Source organism: Schistocerca gregaria, chromosome 3 (assembly GCF_023897955.1).
Source record: "Schistocerca gregaria isolate iqSchGreg1 chromosome 3, iqSchGreg1.2, whole genome shotgun sequence".
Classification (NCBI taxonomy): Eukaryota; Metazoa; Arthropoda; class Insecta; order Orthoptera; family Acrididae; genus Schistocerca; species Schistocerca gregaria.
The window spans coordinates 343,813,410-343,829,227 of record NC_064922.1 but is presented as its reverse complement, the minus strand read 5'-3'; the positions used below and the strand labels follow the sequence as shown (position 1 = coordinate 343,829,227).

Below are 15,818 nucleotides of genomic sequence, written 5' to 3'. Positions count from 1 at the left end.
AATGGGAGACAAAAATTTTTTGGGTGCATGCAGTGAGAAGAACTGAATCTTAAAAATTAAGATAAAACAGTGCTCAGCACAAAGACCGATAGTAGACTTTAATTGAAAATAAATAAAGTTTCATTAACACAAGCAACAATAGCACTGTATGAGTGCAACATCAGGAGTACACCACCCAGTCACATGTCTTGGGACTTAAAACTGAAAGCACTGTTAAGATGGGTCCATCATAATTATCTTGCAGTGAGGTAAGTAAATAATAAACTGTTCTCAACTGGAAGAATTCTGATGAGTATAGCTCAACCATAAAAAGTCACCTACAAGGCACTCAAGCAACATGTCTCTGAGTACTGTTCAAGTTAATAAAATAGGTGAGGTGAATGAAAAGTTTTAAGGAATGTGTACACTGACTGAATAGATATCATAAGTACATCATCATGTATGAATGGTATAAACTACATTCAAACAAATAAAAATGAAGTATTTATCAATCATATATCTGGGAAAAGCAAAAAATTCTTGGCCTGACATAAAGATGACATCAATATCAAGATATTTTGTTTTTGTTATGTTGGTGCATGATGCACAATGATGCAACTAAAGTGTCAACTTAATGTTTGGAATAGTTTTCTTTACATTGTGTAATGGTATGCTTACAGTTGTTCTCCTGAGTTATCGTTTCATTTTATGCATAATAATTTGACAACCAATCCAGTTGTCTTCTTCAGGTGCTACAAGTTTTGCCGTTATGTGTACTCCCTGCCTGGTCTCCAAACAGACAGTGAACTGCTGTTATAAAACAGATATACTGAAGTAATGTGCAGTCATTTTTTGTTTTGTTTTAAATAATTTATCATCAATAAAATTCATACCAAGTGGATAAACAATAAATCAGTAAATTATGGTTGAATTAAAAATGACCACTCTTTGAGTAAAAATAGTCCACAGGAATAACAACCAAAACTGCAAGCATGTATGCAAACATCAAGAATGTACACCAAGTGTTATTGAACAGCAGGTAATTTGAGGTGTGTAAAATAGATAATACTGCAGGTACATCAAAAGAAAAAGTAAGCCATATTTTAGAGGAAGAATTAACATGCAAGGTGAGTGCTATAAGTTGATAACACACAACTTAATTCCCCATCTATATTAGCACTATTTTAAAAGGAAAGGAGGGAGTTTAATTTATCACATCCTACTGTCAACAAGATTATTAATAACAACATAAAAACACTGAGCCTGTACAAATACTGGGAATTAAATCAGCAGTGTCCTTCCAAATGAAAATAAATCATCCTGCCATTTGTCTGAATGAATCTGGTGAAACACAGAAAAAAATTAATTGTTGGACAGGAATTTGAGCCTCCTTTCCCTTGAAGATCACTCCTGTGTCATAACCACTGCTTGATATGTTTAAAACAATTTCAAAAATAAAACAATAATTTAAAAAAACTGATATTGTGCACAAATATGGACGACACGTGGGACCACCACTTCATACCAGACACAGTACAGAAACACTGTAGGTGTAAGGTAGCAGTTATGAAACAAGTGAAATTGGTTTCATCTGCAGGAATGGTTATCTGGTATGCAATAGGTACTCTTCTGGAAAATTACTTCATGAAAGCTAAGACAGTAGCTTGCAAAATTTCCATGTGTTCTGTATGCATGTGGGGAGAGTCATGAAATGCATCACACAAAATTCATATTTCGTATGGAAAATGTGCTTGTCAACAAAAGGAGTATCACCAATAAAAAACGCAAGGTCAGAAGTATGAGCCTTTTTACCCAATTTGGCACCTACCCACTTTCCACTATTCCCAAACCTATACAAATTTGTCACCAGAAACCATTTAAAGTCTTATGTATATGCTTTGGCAGCCACAGGCAAGTATTTTGCAATGTTTCAACGGTCACATTTCGATAACACAATCAACTCACTGGAAACATCAGACTTAATGGTTAATTAAAACTGTGTGCCCCAACAGGACTCAAGCCTGGAAATGTGCCTTTTGCTGGCAATGCTCTTACCAATGCCAGAGAGTTTCAAAACAGTGCACAATCTGCTACAATGAGAAAGCTTCATTCCAGAATCACTGGAAATATTTTACACAAAGTTCACTTACCTAAAGTGAACTACATCCAAAATTTAAGTATGTTTCTGAGCTAAAAAGATGAAGAACAGCTAAGCCAAGAACTTTTCAACATAATACAGTGGACACTCAATTACAATTATCTGGACTGTCACCTGCAAGCAAGTATCTTTGTTGTCTAGTCCAGATGTGCACAGATACGTTGCGCTGCCCCATTCATTTCATTACTGTTTCAGTTAGACAGCATGTTTCACTATTGAGTTATATAGCACATGTTTCATTATTGTTTGAGTTAGACAGTTCCAGTTGCTACACCGCTGTGCTGTGACATGTCTGTGCTTAAAAATGTTAACACACAAGAGAGTGATAATATCACTTAAAGGTAAAATAAACATTATTGATTCATTAAAAAAAGGAGAAACTTGTTGCAAGTTAGCCAATAAGTATGGTGTGGATACTTCTATGATAAGCATATTAAGAAGAATATTGATTAGATTTTGTAGTACACCTGCAAACTTGATAGTGAATGTAGGAGTAAACATCGAAAAGTGTAAAGAAACCGAAATAGGAACCTTGGAAAAATCTTTGTATTGTTGGTTCTCCTAAAAGCAATCAACTGTGCAGCCAATAAGCCAATATATGGTCCTTTGCTCTGAGAAAAGGCATTACTGTTAGGGTGTAAATAAACAAATAAAAAACAGATGGCAATGAATCAATTGTGGCAAGTAATGGATGGCTGTACAGATTTAAATCTCATCAAGAAATTCGTTAAATGGAAAAACAAGACTAAAACGTCAGCTGATGCAGAGGCAGAAAATTCTTTTAATAATGAATTTCAAAAAGAACGGGATGAAAATGACTATGATTTGGACTTTCTTTACAATACTGAAGAAACCAGACTAAATTGGAAACCGTTACCATCAAAATCTTTAGTGTATTATGTGTGAGATATTGTCATTGGTACTATGCAATTTTCATGTAATCTTTAATTCTTTAGGGTTACATTTCTGCCTACCATGATGTATTTACAAAATCCTAAGTACTGCAAAAAACATAAATATCCAGCACCACATCATTTACATATAGAAATTTCATTCATATATTAAGAAGTTTTATATAAAAGATATAGGCATTTGGTGGTACCATATCACATCTTACTTCCAGGTGTTAAACTGAAAACATGTAGGTATACACCATGTGCATTTTAGCATACATAAGCTTTGAATTCCACAATACACATCAGTTGTTCCATGAGTGGGTGCTTATGCTTTCATGTAAAGCTCAGGAACTATAGCACGAGCTCCACAATATTTTGCAACAATCCACTATGCAGTTACACTGACACTATAACTCATAATTCTTTTATGAACATATTGTACTTAGACTACGAGCACTGCACCACTTAAGCCTACAACTTAGTGTAGTTCACTTTATGTGTTGTGAAGAATACAATTATGTAAACCTAATAGCATTTCATGAAGTGATTTTGTATGGGCCACAGCTATGGCCTATATCTGTCTTGCATATAGGCTAGTTACCTTGATGACTGTTTTTTCTAAGGCTTTTGATATGGTTCTATGTTGCTAAATAATCTGAACTTCATTTTATTGTACACTATTTTTTTTAAAAAATGACATTGAACTGTTGTTTAGTATACGTTTACATGTAAAGGATGAAAATGTATATTTCACTGTAAGTTTTTTTTTTTCAAAATTAAGGCTGTCTATTTTCAAAACATAATCTTATTTTAAATCTGTGATTTAAAATGTTACATAAATTTTATTAAAAATAATTTTAATGAGATTAGAGAGAAGACATAATTGCAGTGTGGCATGTGCAATCAAAATTTATCAGTTTTCAGACACTACTACAAAAATAATTCTGTACTTAATTATCTGTGAAAGCATTATACTAGTTAAGTCATCATTATGGTATCAAGTGATTAGTGTATGCTGAGGTATCAGCACAACATGTTGTATGTTTTAATTGTGTGATATTTTATTTGTGAGGTACTGATCTTCCCTGCCACTTTTTGTTACAATCTCATGCAATGTCACTATGTGACATTCAATTTTGTAAAAAGCATGTACATCTAATAATGTTATAAGGTACATTCTAATGTTGCAATAGTGTACAAAATGGTTAAATGAAATCAAATATGTTTGATCCACCTTCACTTGGATGTTTGTTTTTGTAACTTTTATATCCAATTAACACAGCATACATCTGTCAGAACTGGTAATAGTAACAAAAAGAATTACTAGTGATCTTGGCAAACTTGATTTTTCATGACTAACTAAAATTAAGAGCAATAGGAGATCCAGTATACTACATAAAAAAGTTTCCTGCAATCATGAGCTTATTTCTCCCATGAATATAACAATCAAATTACTGTGGTAGGAATACAAGCTTTGATGAATAGAAAGAAAAGAGAACAGAAGAAATTAAAGAGAGAAAAACATCATACATGTCCACTTACCTTTATGTCCGGATCATCAAGCTTCTCCAAGTGCCGTGAAACATTATATTCACCACTGTGGTAAGAAAGGAGTTGTGAGAAATCAAATGGTGGATGGCCTTCATTAAACAACTCCAGCAGAGCACACCTAGGCAAGAAATGTAATACAAATTCATGGAGTATTTCTTCAGTTTAAGTAGAAGTGATTTTTTAATGTTTCCACTTCAAGGATAAGAACATGAACTGCAACCATATTTCATGGTGACTTTTAAGATGGTTGGTTGATTCAGGGAGGGGACCAAAATATATTGTTCTTAAAGATGGATAGAAAAACAAGGAAACAAAGACTACAAAAACCGAAAGTATAAGGGAGTGTTGAAAAGTAATGACTCCAATTTTTTTTTTTTTTGCATGAAAACTGTAAAAGCTTTTCTAATAAAATAAATGTTTTAACATTCTACATTATTATTCTTCATGTCTACACATTTATTTCACACTAACAATGAACACATCTCCCCCAATGAGAGATCATGTTGTAGATGCTGTCACTGTAGAATCTTTGACTTTGTTAAGCACACAACCACCTCACCTCTGCTTGCACCATTTCATCACTATCAAATCTTCAGAGGTGTTCTTTAAGTTTTAGAAACAGATGGACAGCAGGTGAGGCCAAGTCAGGACTATAGGGAGGACGATCAATGACAGCATGCTTAAGCTGTCAAATTCTTGCAGACCTCACGAAGAGTACCATTTACACACTACGATTTGCAACTCTCTACTGACAGAGGGTGCAGGTACGTAGAGATGAAGAAGAAAGATGTAGACATGTTAACAGGGTTTCTTTCATTTAAAAGGATTTAAGAATTTTCACATTAAAAATTTGGAGTCATCATTTTTCAGTATTCTTTTTTGTCAAATCAAATATTCAAAAGATCTGTCTGCCCGCTTAGCTGGATGGCAACATGTTCGTCTCCCATGCAAGCATGTCAGGGTTCGATTCCTGGCCAGGTTGGAGATTTTTCTCCACTCAGTGACTGGGTGTTGTGTTGTTCTCATCGTCATTTCATCATCATGGCGCGCATGTCTCTCAATGTGGTGTCAACTGAAAAAGACTTCCCCAGATGGGGCCACCTGGCCCACAATGCCATATGCTCATTTTATTTCCATTCCATAAGCACTTAATTGGCTGTCATGTAAAAGGCACTAATGCAAGCTGTTACTTGATGAAGCAGATTCCTGAAATATGAGGCACAGGTTGTCATCTACATCTACACCTATATCTTCATGGGTACTCTGCAAATCACACTTAAGTGCCTGGCAGAGGGTTCATCGAACCACCTTCACACTAATCCTCTATTATTCCACTGTTGAACAGAGCACGGAAAAAAAAACACTTATATCTTTCCCTGCAAGCTCTGATTTCCCTTATTTTATTAAGTTGATCATTTCTTCCCATGTAGGTCAGCATCAACAAAATATTTTTGTGTTTGGAGGAGAAAGCTTGTGATTGACATTTCATGACAAGATTTGTCTGCAAGGAAAAATGCGTTTGTTTAAATGATTTCCACCCAAAATACTATATCATGTCTGTAATACATCCTATTTCCCAATAGTACAAAATGTGCCACCCTTCTTTGAACTTTCTCGTGTACTCCATTAATCCTATCTGGTAAGGATCCTATGCTATGCAGCAGAAGATAGACAAGCTTAGTTTAGGCAGTCTCTTTAGTAGCTCTGTTGTATCTTCTACGTGTTCTGCAATACAACACAGCTTTTGTTCACCTTCCTCACATTTTCTACAAGTTCTTTCCCATTTAAGTTATTTATTAGTTGAATTTACTGCCTTTAGATTTGACTGATTTTTTTATGTAATTGGAGTTTAGTAGATTCCTTTTAGCACTCATGCAGATGAGCTCACAATTTTTGTTATTTAGGGTAAATTGCCAATTATTGAGCCAAACAGATATCTTCTCTAACTCATTTTGCAAATTGGTTTTGATCATGTGCAAACAACCTATGAGAGCTGCTCAGATTGTCTCATACATTGTTTATAAATATAAGAAACAGCACAGGGTCTACAACAATGCCTTGAAGAACACCACAAATCACTTCCATTTTACTCAATGACTTTCCATCAGTTACTATGAACTGTGACATCTCTGACAGGAAATCACAGATCCAGTCGCATAACGGAGACAATGTTCCATTAGCACATAATTTGATTACAAGGCACTTATGAGGTACGGTGTCAAATGCCTTCTAGAATCCTAGAAATGTGGAATCACTTTGAAATTCCTTGTCAACAGCACTCAACACTTCATGTGGGTAAAGCAATAGGTGTGTTTCACAAGAACAATGTTTTCTACATCCGTGTTGACTCTGTGTCAATGGACTGTCGTCTTCAGGATAATTCATAATGTTCGAACACAATATATCTTAGAAGAGCCTGCTGCGTGTCGACATTAATGATATTTTGTAATTTAGTGGATTAGTTCTATTGCCTTTATTGAATACTGGTGCGACTTGTGCAACTTTCCAGTCTTTGGGCATGGATCTTTCATTGACTGAGTGGTTGTACATTATTGTTAAGTATGGAGCTACTGCATCAGCACACAATGAAAGGAATCTAACTTTTTTACCATATGGACCTGAAGACTTGGTTTTATTAAGTGATTTAATTTGCTTCACTATTCCAAGGATATCTACTTCTATGTTACTCATGGCAGCAGCTGTTCTTGATTTGTACTCTGGAATCTTTACTTCATCTTCTTTGGTGAAGTAATTTCACAAGGCTGCATTTAGTAACTCTGCTTTGGTGCCACTGGCACTGATAGTATTTCCATTGTTATCATGCAGAGAAGGCATTGATTATGTCTTGCCGCTAGCATACTTTTCGTATGATCAGAATTTGGTTTGGAGACAAAGTTTCTTTGTGGAAATTATTATAAGCATCTCGCATTAAAGTCCATGCTGAATTTCAAGATTCAGTAAAAGACCGAATCTTGGGGATTTTGTATTTGTTTAAATTTGGAATGTTTTTTTTTTCATTGTTTCTGCAATAGTGTTCTGACCAGTTTTGTGTGTTATTAGGGGAACAGCTCCGTTGTTTCTTAATTTATTTCGTCTAAATCTCTCAACTGCTGTCGATACTATTTCTCTGAATTTCAGCCACATCTGGTCTACACTTAAAATGTTAATTTGGAAGGAGTGAAGTAGAGTGGAGAAATGTCAAGTGAATTTTTATTTGCCTTTTTGGAATAGACATATTTTTCATTTATTTTTGGTGGATTTAGAGTTACGGTACTCAATCTCGCTATGACAAGCCCTGTGTTCACTAACCCTTACGTCAGCTTGGATTCTTGTTATTAGCTCAGTATTATTTGTTGCTAAGAGTCCAAGTGTGTTTTCACAAATGTTTACTATTTGAGAGGCTTCATGAACTAATTGCTAAAAATAATTTTTAGAGGATGCACTTAGCACAATTTTGGATGAAGTTTTTTGCACACATCCAGATTTAAACATGTATTTTTGCCAACATATCAAGGGTAAACTGAAGTCACTGCCACCTATAATTCTATGAGTTGGGTATGTGTTTGAAATTAGACTCAAGTTTTCTTTGAACCTTTCAAGCGATTGTATAATCTGAATTGTGAGGTTGGTAAAAGGATCCAATTAGTATTTGATTCCAGTTGTCAAGAATGTCCTCTACCCATATTAGCTCACAGGAACTACTGCTTTAATTTTAATACAAGGTAAACTACTTCTAACAGCAACAAACATTCCACTCCCACATGTATTTAGCCTATCCTTCCTAAACACTATTAGATCCTTTGCAAAAATTTTGGCTGCACTTATCTCTGGCTTTAGAGAGCTTTCAGTGCCTATAACGATTTGAGTATCAATGCTTTGTATTAGCGCTTGGAGCTCTGGTACTTTCCCAACACAGCTATGACAATTTGGAGCTGCTATACCGAGGTCCCTAGCTCTAAATTCTTCCTGTGTTCAATCTGCACCTTTGAGTCTGAAGCCATTTTGTTTTTCCCCAAAATCCTCTACTACAAAAAACCGCTCAGTTCGTGTCACACAGTCCCCACTACCTACCTATGTTGCTACCTCCTATGTGTAATGGACTCCTGACCTATTTAGTGAAACCCAAAACTCCACCAGCCTACGGCACAAGTCATGGAATCTGCAGCCTACGTGGTCGCAGAACCATATGAGTCTTTGATTCAAACCCTCCACTAGACTCAGTACCAGAGGTCCACAATTGGTTCTATTGACAATGCTGCAAACGGTGAGTCCTGCTTTCATCTCGCACCCAAGGCTGGCAGTCTTTACCACTTCAGATAGCCACTCGAAATCAGAGAGAATCTCTTCTGATTCGAAGCGACACACATCACTGGTATTGATGTGACCCACCACCTGCAGTTGCCCACAGTCTGTGATCCTCATGGCATCCAGAAGGGCCTGTTTCACAACTGGAATGACTACACCCAGCACATGGAGTGCACATTGGCTTTCTTCCCTTCCTTGGCAGCCATGTCCCTAAGAGATCCCATAATATGCTTAACATTGGAGTTCTCAACTACAACCATCCCACCACTATGGCTGCCTGGATCTTACAGGCTGAGAAGTTCCAGAGGAAACAGGACAAGCAACTGCATCTGAATGAGGGACACTGTTAGCCACAGATAGCACCTGGGGCCTGTTTGTCAGACAAACCGAGGGTCTTATGTTTGCCCCCCCTCCCCCCAGGAAGTCTTTCACAGCCTGCCATGACCCAAGGCAACCTCCCATTTTATCACAGGTGGGGGTCAACCTCAATGCAAGCAGTAACTGGGCTGGCCATTGGTGCAGACCAATCAGCTGACTCTCAAATTTGCATTTACACTGTGTTCTAAAGGAGTTGCTTGTAAGTGGTGTAAATATCTGAGGAGAGGACGGAGATCAGGTGATAACCACATGAAGTAGATGATTATTCACTGATGAGCAGTTCAGTTGGATCCCCACTGCCTGTCCACAGAAGTGATCCCCATCCACCGCTGCCTCAAGCTGTGTAACTGAAGCCAACAAAGCCTGGAACTGAGAGCGAAGTGTTGCCAACTCAGCTCACATCTGCACACAGCAATCACACTGCCTATCCATACTAAAGATGTTGGAAAACTACCCTTGAAAAAGTGTTACATTTCAGAAGACACGCTACGTGCTTTCTAGTGTAAAAGCACAATGTAAGAGAAAGGTCCAGGGATACGTCAGCACAATGAATAACCATTTTCAGGATGCTTAAAGCTATAATGACTGAGATCCATTAATATGAGTTATTGATGAATTGGATTTGGACAATAGGATAAGAGCAATCATTCAGCAGCCCTTGTTGAAAACAAATACATCAGACAAATTCAGAGGGGAGATTTCTGGCACTTATGAAATTAGGACAGGGGTGAGACATGGAGACAGATTCTCAAATTTGCATTTAGCCTGTGTTCTAAAGGAGTTACTTGTGAGTAGTGTAAATATCTGAGGAGAGAATGGAGATCAGTAGAAGATTATTCACTGTTAAGCTTTTCACTGATGAGCAGTTCATGTGGATCATCTTGATGCAGCTGCGCAACAAATTGAGAAACTGCAAACAGAAGCAAAAAGGGTGATCATTGGATCTCGCACCAATCACCATACAAAAACTGAGGATAAATAATGAAAAATTTAAGCAGATAGTGAGGTTTAAATACATAAGCAACTGGATGCAACTCAACATGTTTAAAAATTAATTAATAGAAAAAAATACAAACCATATTTCATCCTTACCAAAAATATGTCTATCAATGAGTAATATAATGCAACTGGACAGATAAAAAATCTACTCAGAAAGTGACAGCAGGAGAACACACACATAAAAAATGTTTTACTTACGCAAGCTTTCATAGCCAGTTGCTCCTTCTTCCGGAAGAAGGATTGAAGGGGAAGGAAGCTAGGCTAAGGAAAAGGAACTGAAGACATTTAGAAAAAGGGATACATTTCAGAAAAGTTATCCAGAATCCCGGGTCAGGGAACACTTACAATCCGCTCTATCCCTTTCCCTTTTCCTAAATCTCTCCAGTTCCTTTCCCTTCACCCCTTTTCCTTCCCCTTCAACACCTCTGCCAGAAGCTTGCACAAGTAAAAGCTGCTGCTGTTTGGTGAGTAGATTTTTTTATCTATCCAATTGCAAAATATACACAGTCTGGGTCAGTCTCTCATCCCCAGCTTGTTAGTCTGTTTCTTGTTCGCATTTGTTAGGCACTTAGTGTCTGTCTGTCTGTCGTTCGGAGTGCTAATATGTCTGTCATTCGGATCAACCTTTAAAGCCGGCAAAATGAGAGTCTTTCCACTCCACCAGTAAGTGAATTAAGCGAGTGGTTGCCCGGTCGGGGCTTAGTTCCTGCATCTGAGTCTGTGCGTTAGGCCGCCAGTCTGCTCGAGTTTGCTCAGGCAACGGCCATTGGCGGTTGGATCAATCGGTTGGTCGGTCGCACACTGAGATACAAGATGACTTGTCCATTTTGAGTGTTGGCATATGTGAGGTCGCCATGTGAGTCCAGTGGGCCACAGCGTATAGCGAGGGGTAGTGACTTCGCAGTCGACACGAGAGCAACAGGAGTCAACCCACGACATCAATCTGGTCGGTGTGAGCTGCAACACCGTGAGAGGGGAGATTGGCTCGCCTTCCTGGGTCCGTTGAAGCAGCTGGCAGCAGATGGTTCATGAGAGCGATTTGGGGGTGCTGCGCCAGGTCTTCTCGAGAAATCGCAGTTTATTAGAAGTTAAGTGATTGGTGATATGTTGTTTGATTTACACTTGTTAAATTCTACTTGTTTTCTTGGTGAGGTCACCAGCCTTTTTGCTTTGGGGTCATCCCACCATTCTTCTCCGTTTGCCCATCCGCAGGATGGTGGTTGTTTATAAATTGGGTGGTCCGTTTTTCCCTTGTGGAGTAGAGGTGGGTTAGAGCAACCTGGGGTTCGGGTAGTCGGTAATCTCCCTATCAATCTACCGTACGTTAGTAACTGCCTCCGTCATGTTTGTCGGATTTGGTGTGTTAACAAATTTATTGCTTGGAGTGTAACGGCCTAATACCTGAAATATGTTTCGATCTTTGGAAACTTTGATATTCTTGCCTATGATCTTGAGAGGTGGTATCTGGGTACTGTAGAGCATCTTGTTGCCCAACCTTGTAGAATTTTATATGAGATTGCATTTCATGGGCTTTTATTTAAATGATCATTTTAGTATATAAAGTTGCCACCCTTGCACTGTAAGACTTTTCTTAGAAGTTAAAATGAAGTTGCACCTTCGGTGGCAAGGTTAATATTTTAATTGTTAGTGTTTTGTACCATTTCCATCCCTCCTACGGGGGTGCACAGTCTGTGTGCTTGTGTAAATTGTTAAAACTCTTGGTTTAAAGCAATCTGATGTGTTGCAGATTTGCACCAGTGTAGTCTTTAAGAGGCTGTTGTGAACGGTCGTAACTAGAGCCGTGTCAAATGGGAGCGGCGAGGTCCTCTTCCCGAAAGCTCATACAGTCAAAATTTGTTTCTTTCTGCCTCTGAATAAATTGTAACTTTGATATTTAGAGGGTGCTTTCTGATTATAATTAAAAACCTGTTTCTTTAAAAAAATGCTTTAGGCACTATTAAAGTGAATAAAATTCCCATTTGTTAAAAGGAATTTGGTTATGATTTCATCAGTTACTCCCTAGCAACTACTTCCATGCTTACATAGTGTGATTAAATGTGTTAATGTTCTTGATGAATCGCTAGTAAATAAAATAATTCTTAAGAATATTCTTTGAAAATAAATTATGGTCCAGCCAACAGTTACATTGGAATCAGTTTTTACTGCCATATCTTTACTCAATAGTTACTACAATTCTTACCATAATTTGTCAGTCCCTTCTCAGACCACAGATTACTTTCATCTTGAGTTCAATCTGCCCTACCTTTCTGAATTCCTCCTCCTCCTCCTCCTCCTCCTCTTCACATCCCCAATCCCGCCCCCCCTCCCCCCATGTCTGCTAACCCTTCCTAATACAAGAGAAGTGTACATTTCATACAACACATGTTGAGAATAAGTTTTCTCCCTTACACTTTATCGTGAAATCTTGTGCTTGTGTATAACAAAACACAAACATTACTCAAAGACAAATAAACCATAGCCTAAGATATTTGTCACTAACACAAATGCCAGTAATTCCACTCACCCAGCAGAAAATATATCCATAGCTGGTGTGAGATCTCCTCTTCTTGATGTCTCTTCTGGTAGTAGCAGCTGACTTGATATGTCTGAATTTAAGGTCTTGATAAACCTAGGGAATCAAAAATGACCAGAACTAAAATACAAGTTAAAGGGAACAGCACAAAATTTGAACATGAACTATGAAAATCCATTCATTAAGATATGAAACTGTTTTATACAAATATTTTATGCCATACAACATCACTTTTACACATCATTCTAGTGTACTTACTTTCTTTCCAAATGAATAAAATTTCTCCTGGTGATAAATATCTTTTAAGTTGCCAAGGGAGCTGTCAGTGTCAAGAACCACAACTGGCAGTGGATACCACTTGTCCTAAATTGATTTAAAGCATTTTCTGAAAACAATGGTGTAAAATCCTTTCTGTTGGACACTGAAAATCCTTCAGACCCCACAGTTTGATTTTATCAAAAAAGATCATAACTCATCTGCAGAGAATGCAACTTACTGGAGCTTTATTATGTGAAACAGACAACCTGTAATTTTCATCTTGATTCAAATGTTTTAGTCAATATCTAACATAATCAGTCCAATAGCTTTTGAACTTTAAAGCTCAACTTTATCATATGCAACCCCTCCCCCCTCTTTTTCTGCTACTGGAAAGTACTGGGTGTAGAATAAATATAACTACTCACCACACAGTTGAGCAGTAGCACAGCCACTGGGTGGTCAACTCTGTCTGTCAATTGGAACAGCAATCAAACCACAACTTAAAAAAGCTACACAGTATACCGTCTTCCTACTCCTGCCTCTGAATATCCTAAGAGAGAAGCTACCCCCAAAGCAACCTCCTGGTATTATTAACCTCTCCATTAACAGACTGAGCCTCACAGAAGTTTCAGCTCTTCCTAAATAATCTAATCTTCAGCACTGCATCCAGTTTCAATAATTCTGGATTGGTCGTGGTGTCTATTCTCCTTCACCTATACATTACAGCAAAAACACTAACTTGCAGCCAACTGCTATGACCAAATAGTCCGAAATCAAGCATGTAATTATGCCTTTCTTAGTTCACACTTCTGCCCCATTGTGACCCCACCTCCTCCCTAGTTACCTTCCAGGAATTCCTCATCTCCAATATTGTCTCACCTACCTTTCCTGGGTCACTTCCCAATAATACAAGCATCTAAAAAAAAGGAAAGAGCAGCCACGTGTGATTTTAAAGCAGACTATGAATAGATCTAACAGCCTGTAAATGAATTCTCCACTACTGTGGTGGTGAATTGTTGTGACTACCTGCCAAGATCGTCTCCATCAGTTGTCTGACTCTCCCACCTATAAACGTAGCCAGAATGATCCAGTCCCATCCCAGCCCATTACTACCTCCAATTCCAACTAAAATCGCAATGCCAATAGCAGCAACTTTTGCCCAAACCCACCTCCTTCCTCTCCTCAACAAAACCCAACTCCTACAGATTTTCTTAAATATACAAACCTAATCACCCTCAATGCCCTGTCATAGCCAAGTGCTGTGCTTCTGCAGAAAGAATCTCTGCCTCAGTTGATGAACCTCTCCAACCCATTTTCCACTGGCTAATTTCCTTTACCAGGAATGTGGCTGCAACTCATGATTCCCTGCTTGTCACTGATGGTGCCATCTCCCTTACATTAATATACTCCACGCCCACAACCTTGTTGCCATTGAACACTATCTCTCCCAATACCCTGATGACCCACCATCTCATTCCTTGTATACATGACCAAATATATTCATATTGCCCTCCTCTTTCTCTATTCTAATCTCTTATCCTTACCTCCATTACCCTACATCATCCAGTTAATCATTAACCGCAAACAGCTTCCCCTTTCAGCACCTGGTTGAGCTCATTGGTGCCTAACTCCTACCCCACTCTATTATTGCCTCACCTGCTCACAAGCCAAACTGTACCCTCCCTTCACCCATGTCACCCCACTACAGTCCCACATAATGAAGATGCACATGTGTGTTTAATTAGTTTCTCACCTCTGTGAAAGCATATTGTCCAAAAAAATAGCTACAAGTTCAGTCTTGTTTATGTGGTTTCCTGTCACTCAAAGCCTCAACTACACTATGTGATCAAAAGTATCCAGACAGCTGGCTGAAAATGACTTACAAGTCTGTGGTGCCCTCCATCGGTAATGCTGGGATTCAATATGGTGTTGGCCTTGATGGCAGATTCCACTGTCACAGGCATACATTCACTCAGGTGCTGGAAATTCTTGTGGAATCGCATCCCATTCTTCACGGAGTGCTGCACTGAGGCGTGGTATCTATGTTGGTCGGCGAGGCCTAGCAGGAAGCTCGCATTCCAAAACATCCCAAAGGTGTTCTATAGGGTTCAGGTCAGACCTCTGTGCAGGCCAGTCCAATACAGGGATGTTATTGTCATGTAACCACTCCACCACAGGCCATGCTTTATGAATAAGTGCTTGATTGTGTTGAAAGATGCAATCACTATCCCCAAATTGCTCTTCAGCAGTGGGAAGCAAGAAGGTGCTTAAAACACCAATGTAGCCCAGCACTGTGACAGCGCCACGCAAAACAACAAGAGGTGCAAGCCCCCTCCACGAACAACATGACCACACCATAACACCACCGCCTCCAAATTTTACTGTTGGCACTACACAGACTGGCAGGTGACGTTCACCAGGCATTCACCATACCCACACCCTGCCATCGGACAGCCACATTGTGTACCATGATTCGACACTCCACACAATGTTTTTCCACTGTTCAGTTGTCCAATGTTTATGCTCCTTACACCAAGTGAGGTGTCGTTTGGCATTAACCAGTGTGGTGTGTGGCTTATGAGTAGCTGTTCTACCATGAAATCCAAGTTTCCTCACCTTCTGCCTAACTGTCATAGAACTTGCAGTGGAGCCTTATGCAGTTTGGGATTCCTGTGTGATGGCCTAGATAGATGTCTGCCTATTAGACATTACGTCTCTTTTCAACTGTTGGCAGTCTCTGTCAGTCAACAGACAAGGTCAG

At 38.6% G+C, this 15,818-nt stretch overlaps 1 protein-coding gene across 1 annotated transcript in view; it reads right to left on the bottom strand.

Annotated features, from left to right (window-relative positions):
- The window catches only part of LOC126354825 (phosphoinositide 3-kinase regulatory subunit 4), a 192,191-nt gene that overhangs the window by 134,573 nt on the left and 41,800 nt on the right, over positions 1–15,818 (bottom strand). Inside the window, exons 5-6 of the mRNA XM_050004768.1 lie at positions 12,791–12,895; positions 4,576–4,702 (exon numbers count right to left, since the gene is read on the bottom strand). Coding sequence (XP_049860725.1) covers positions 4,576–4,702; positions 12,791–12,895 — 232 coding nt within the window. The remainder of the gene's footprint in view (positions 1–4,575; positions 4,703–12,790; positions 12,896–15,818) is intronic.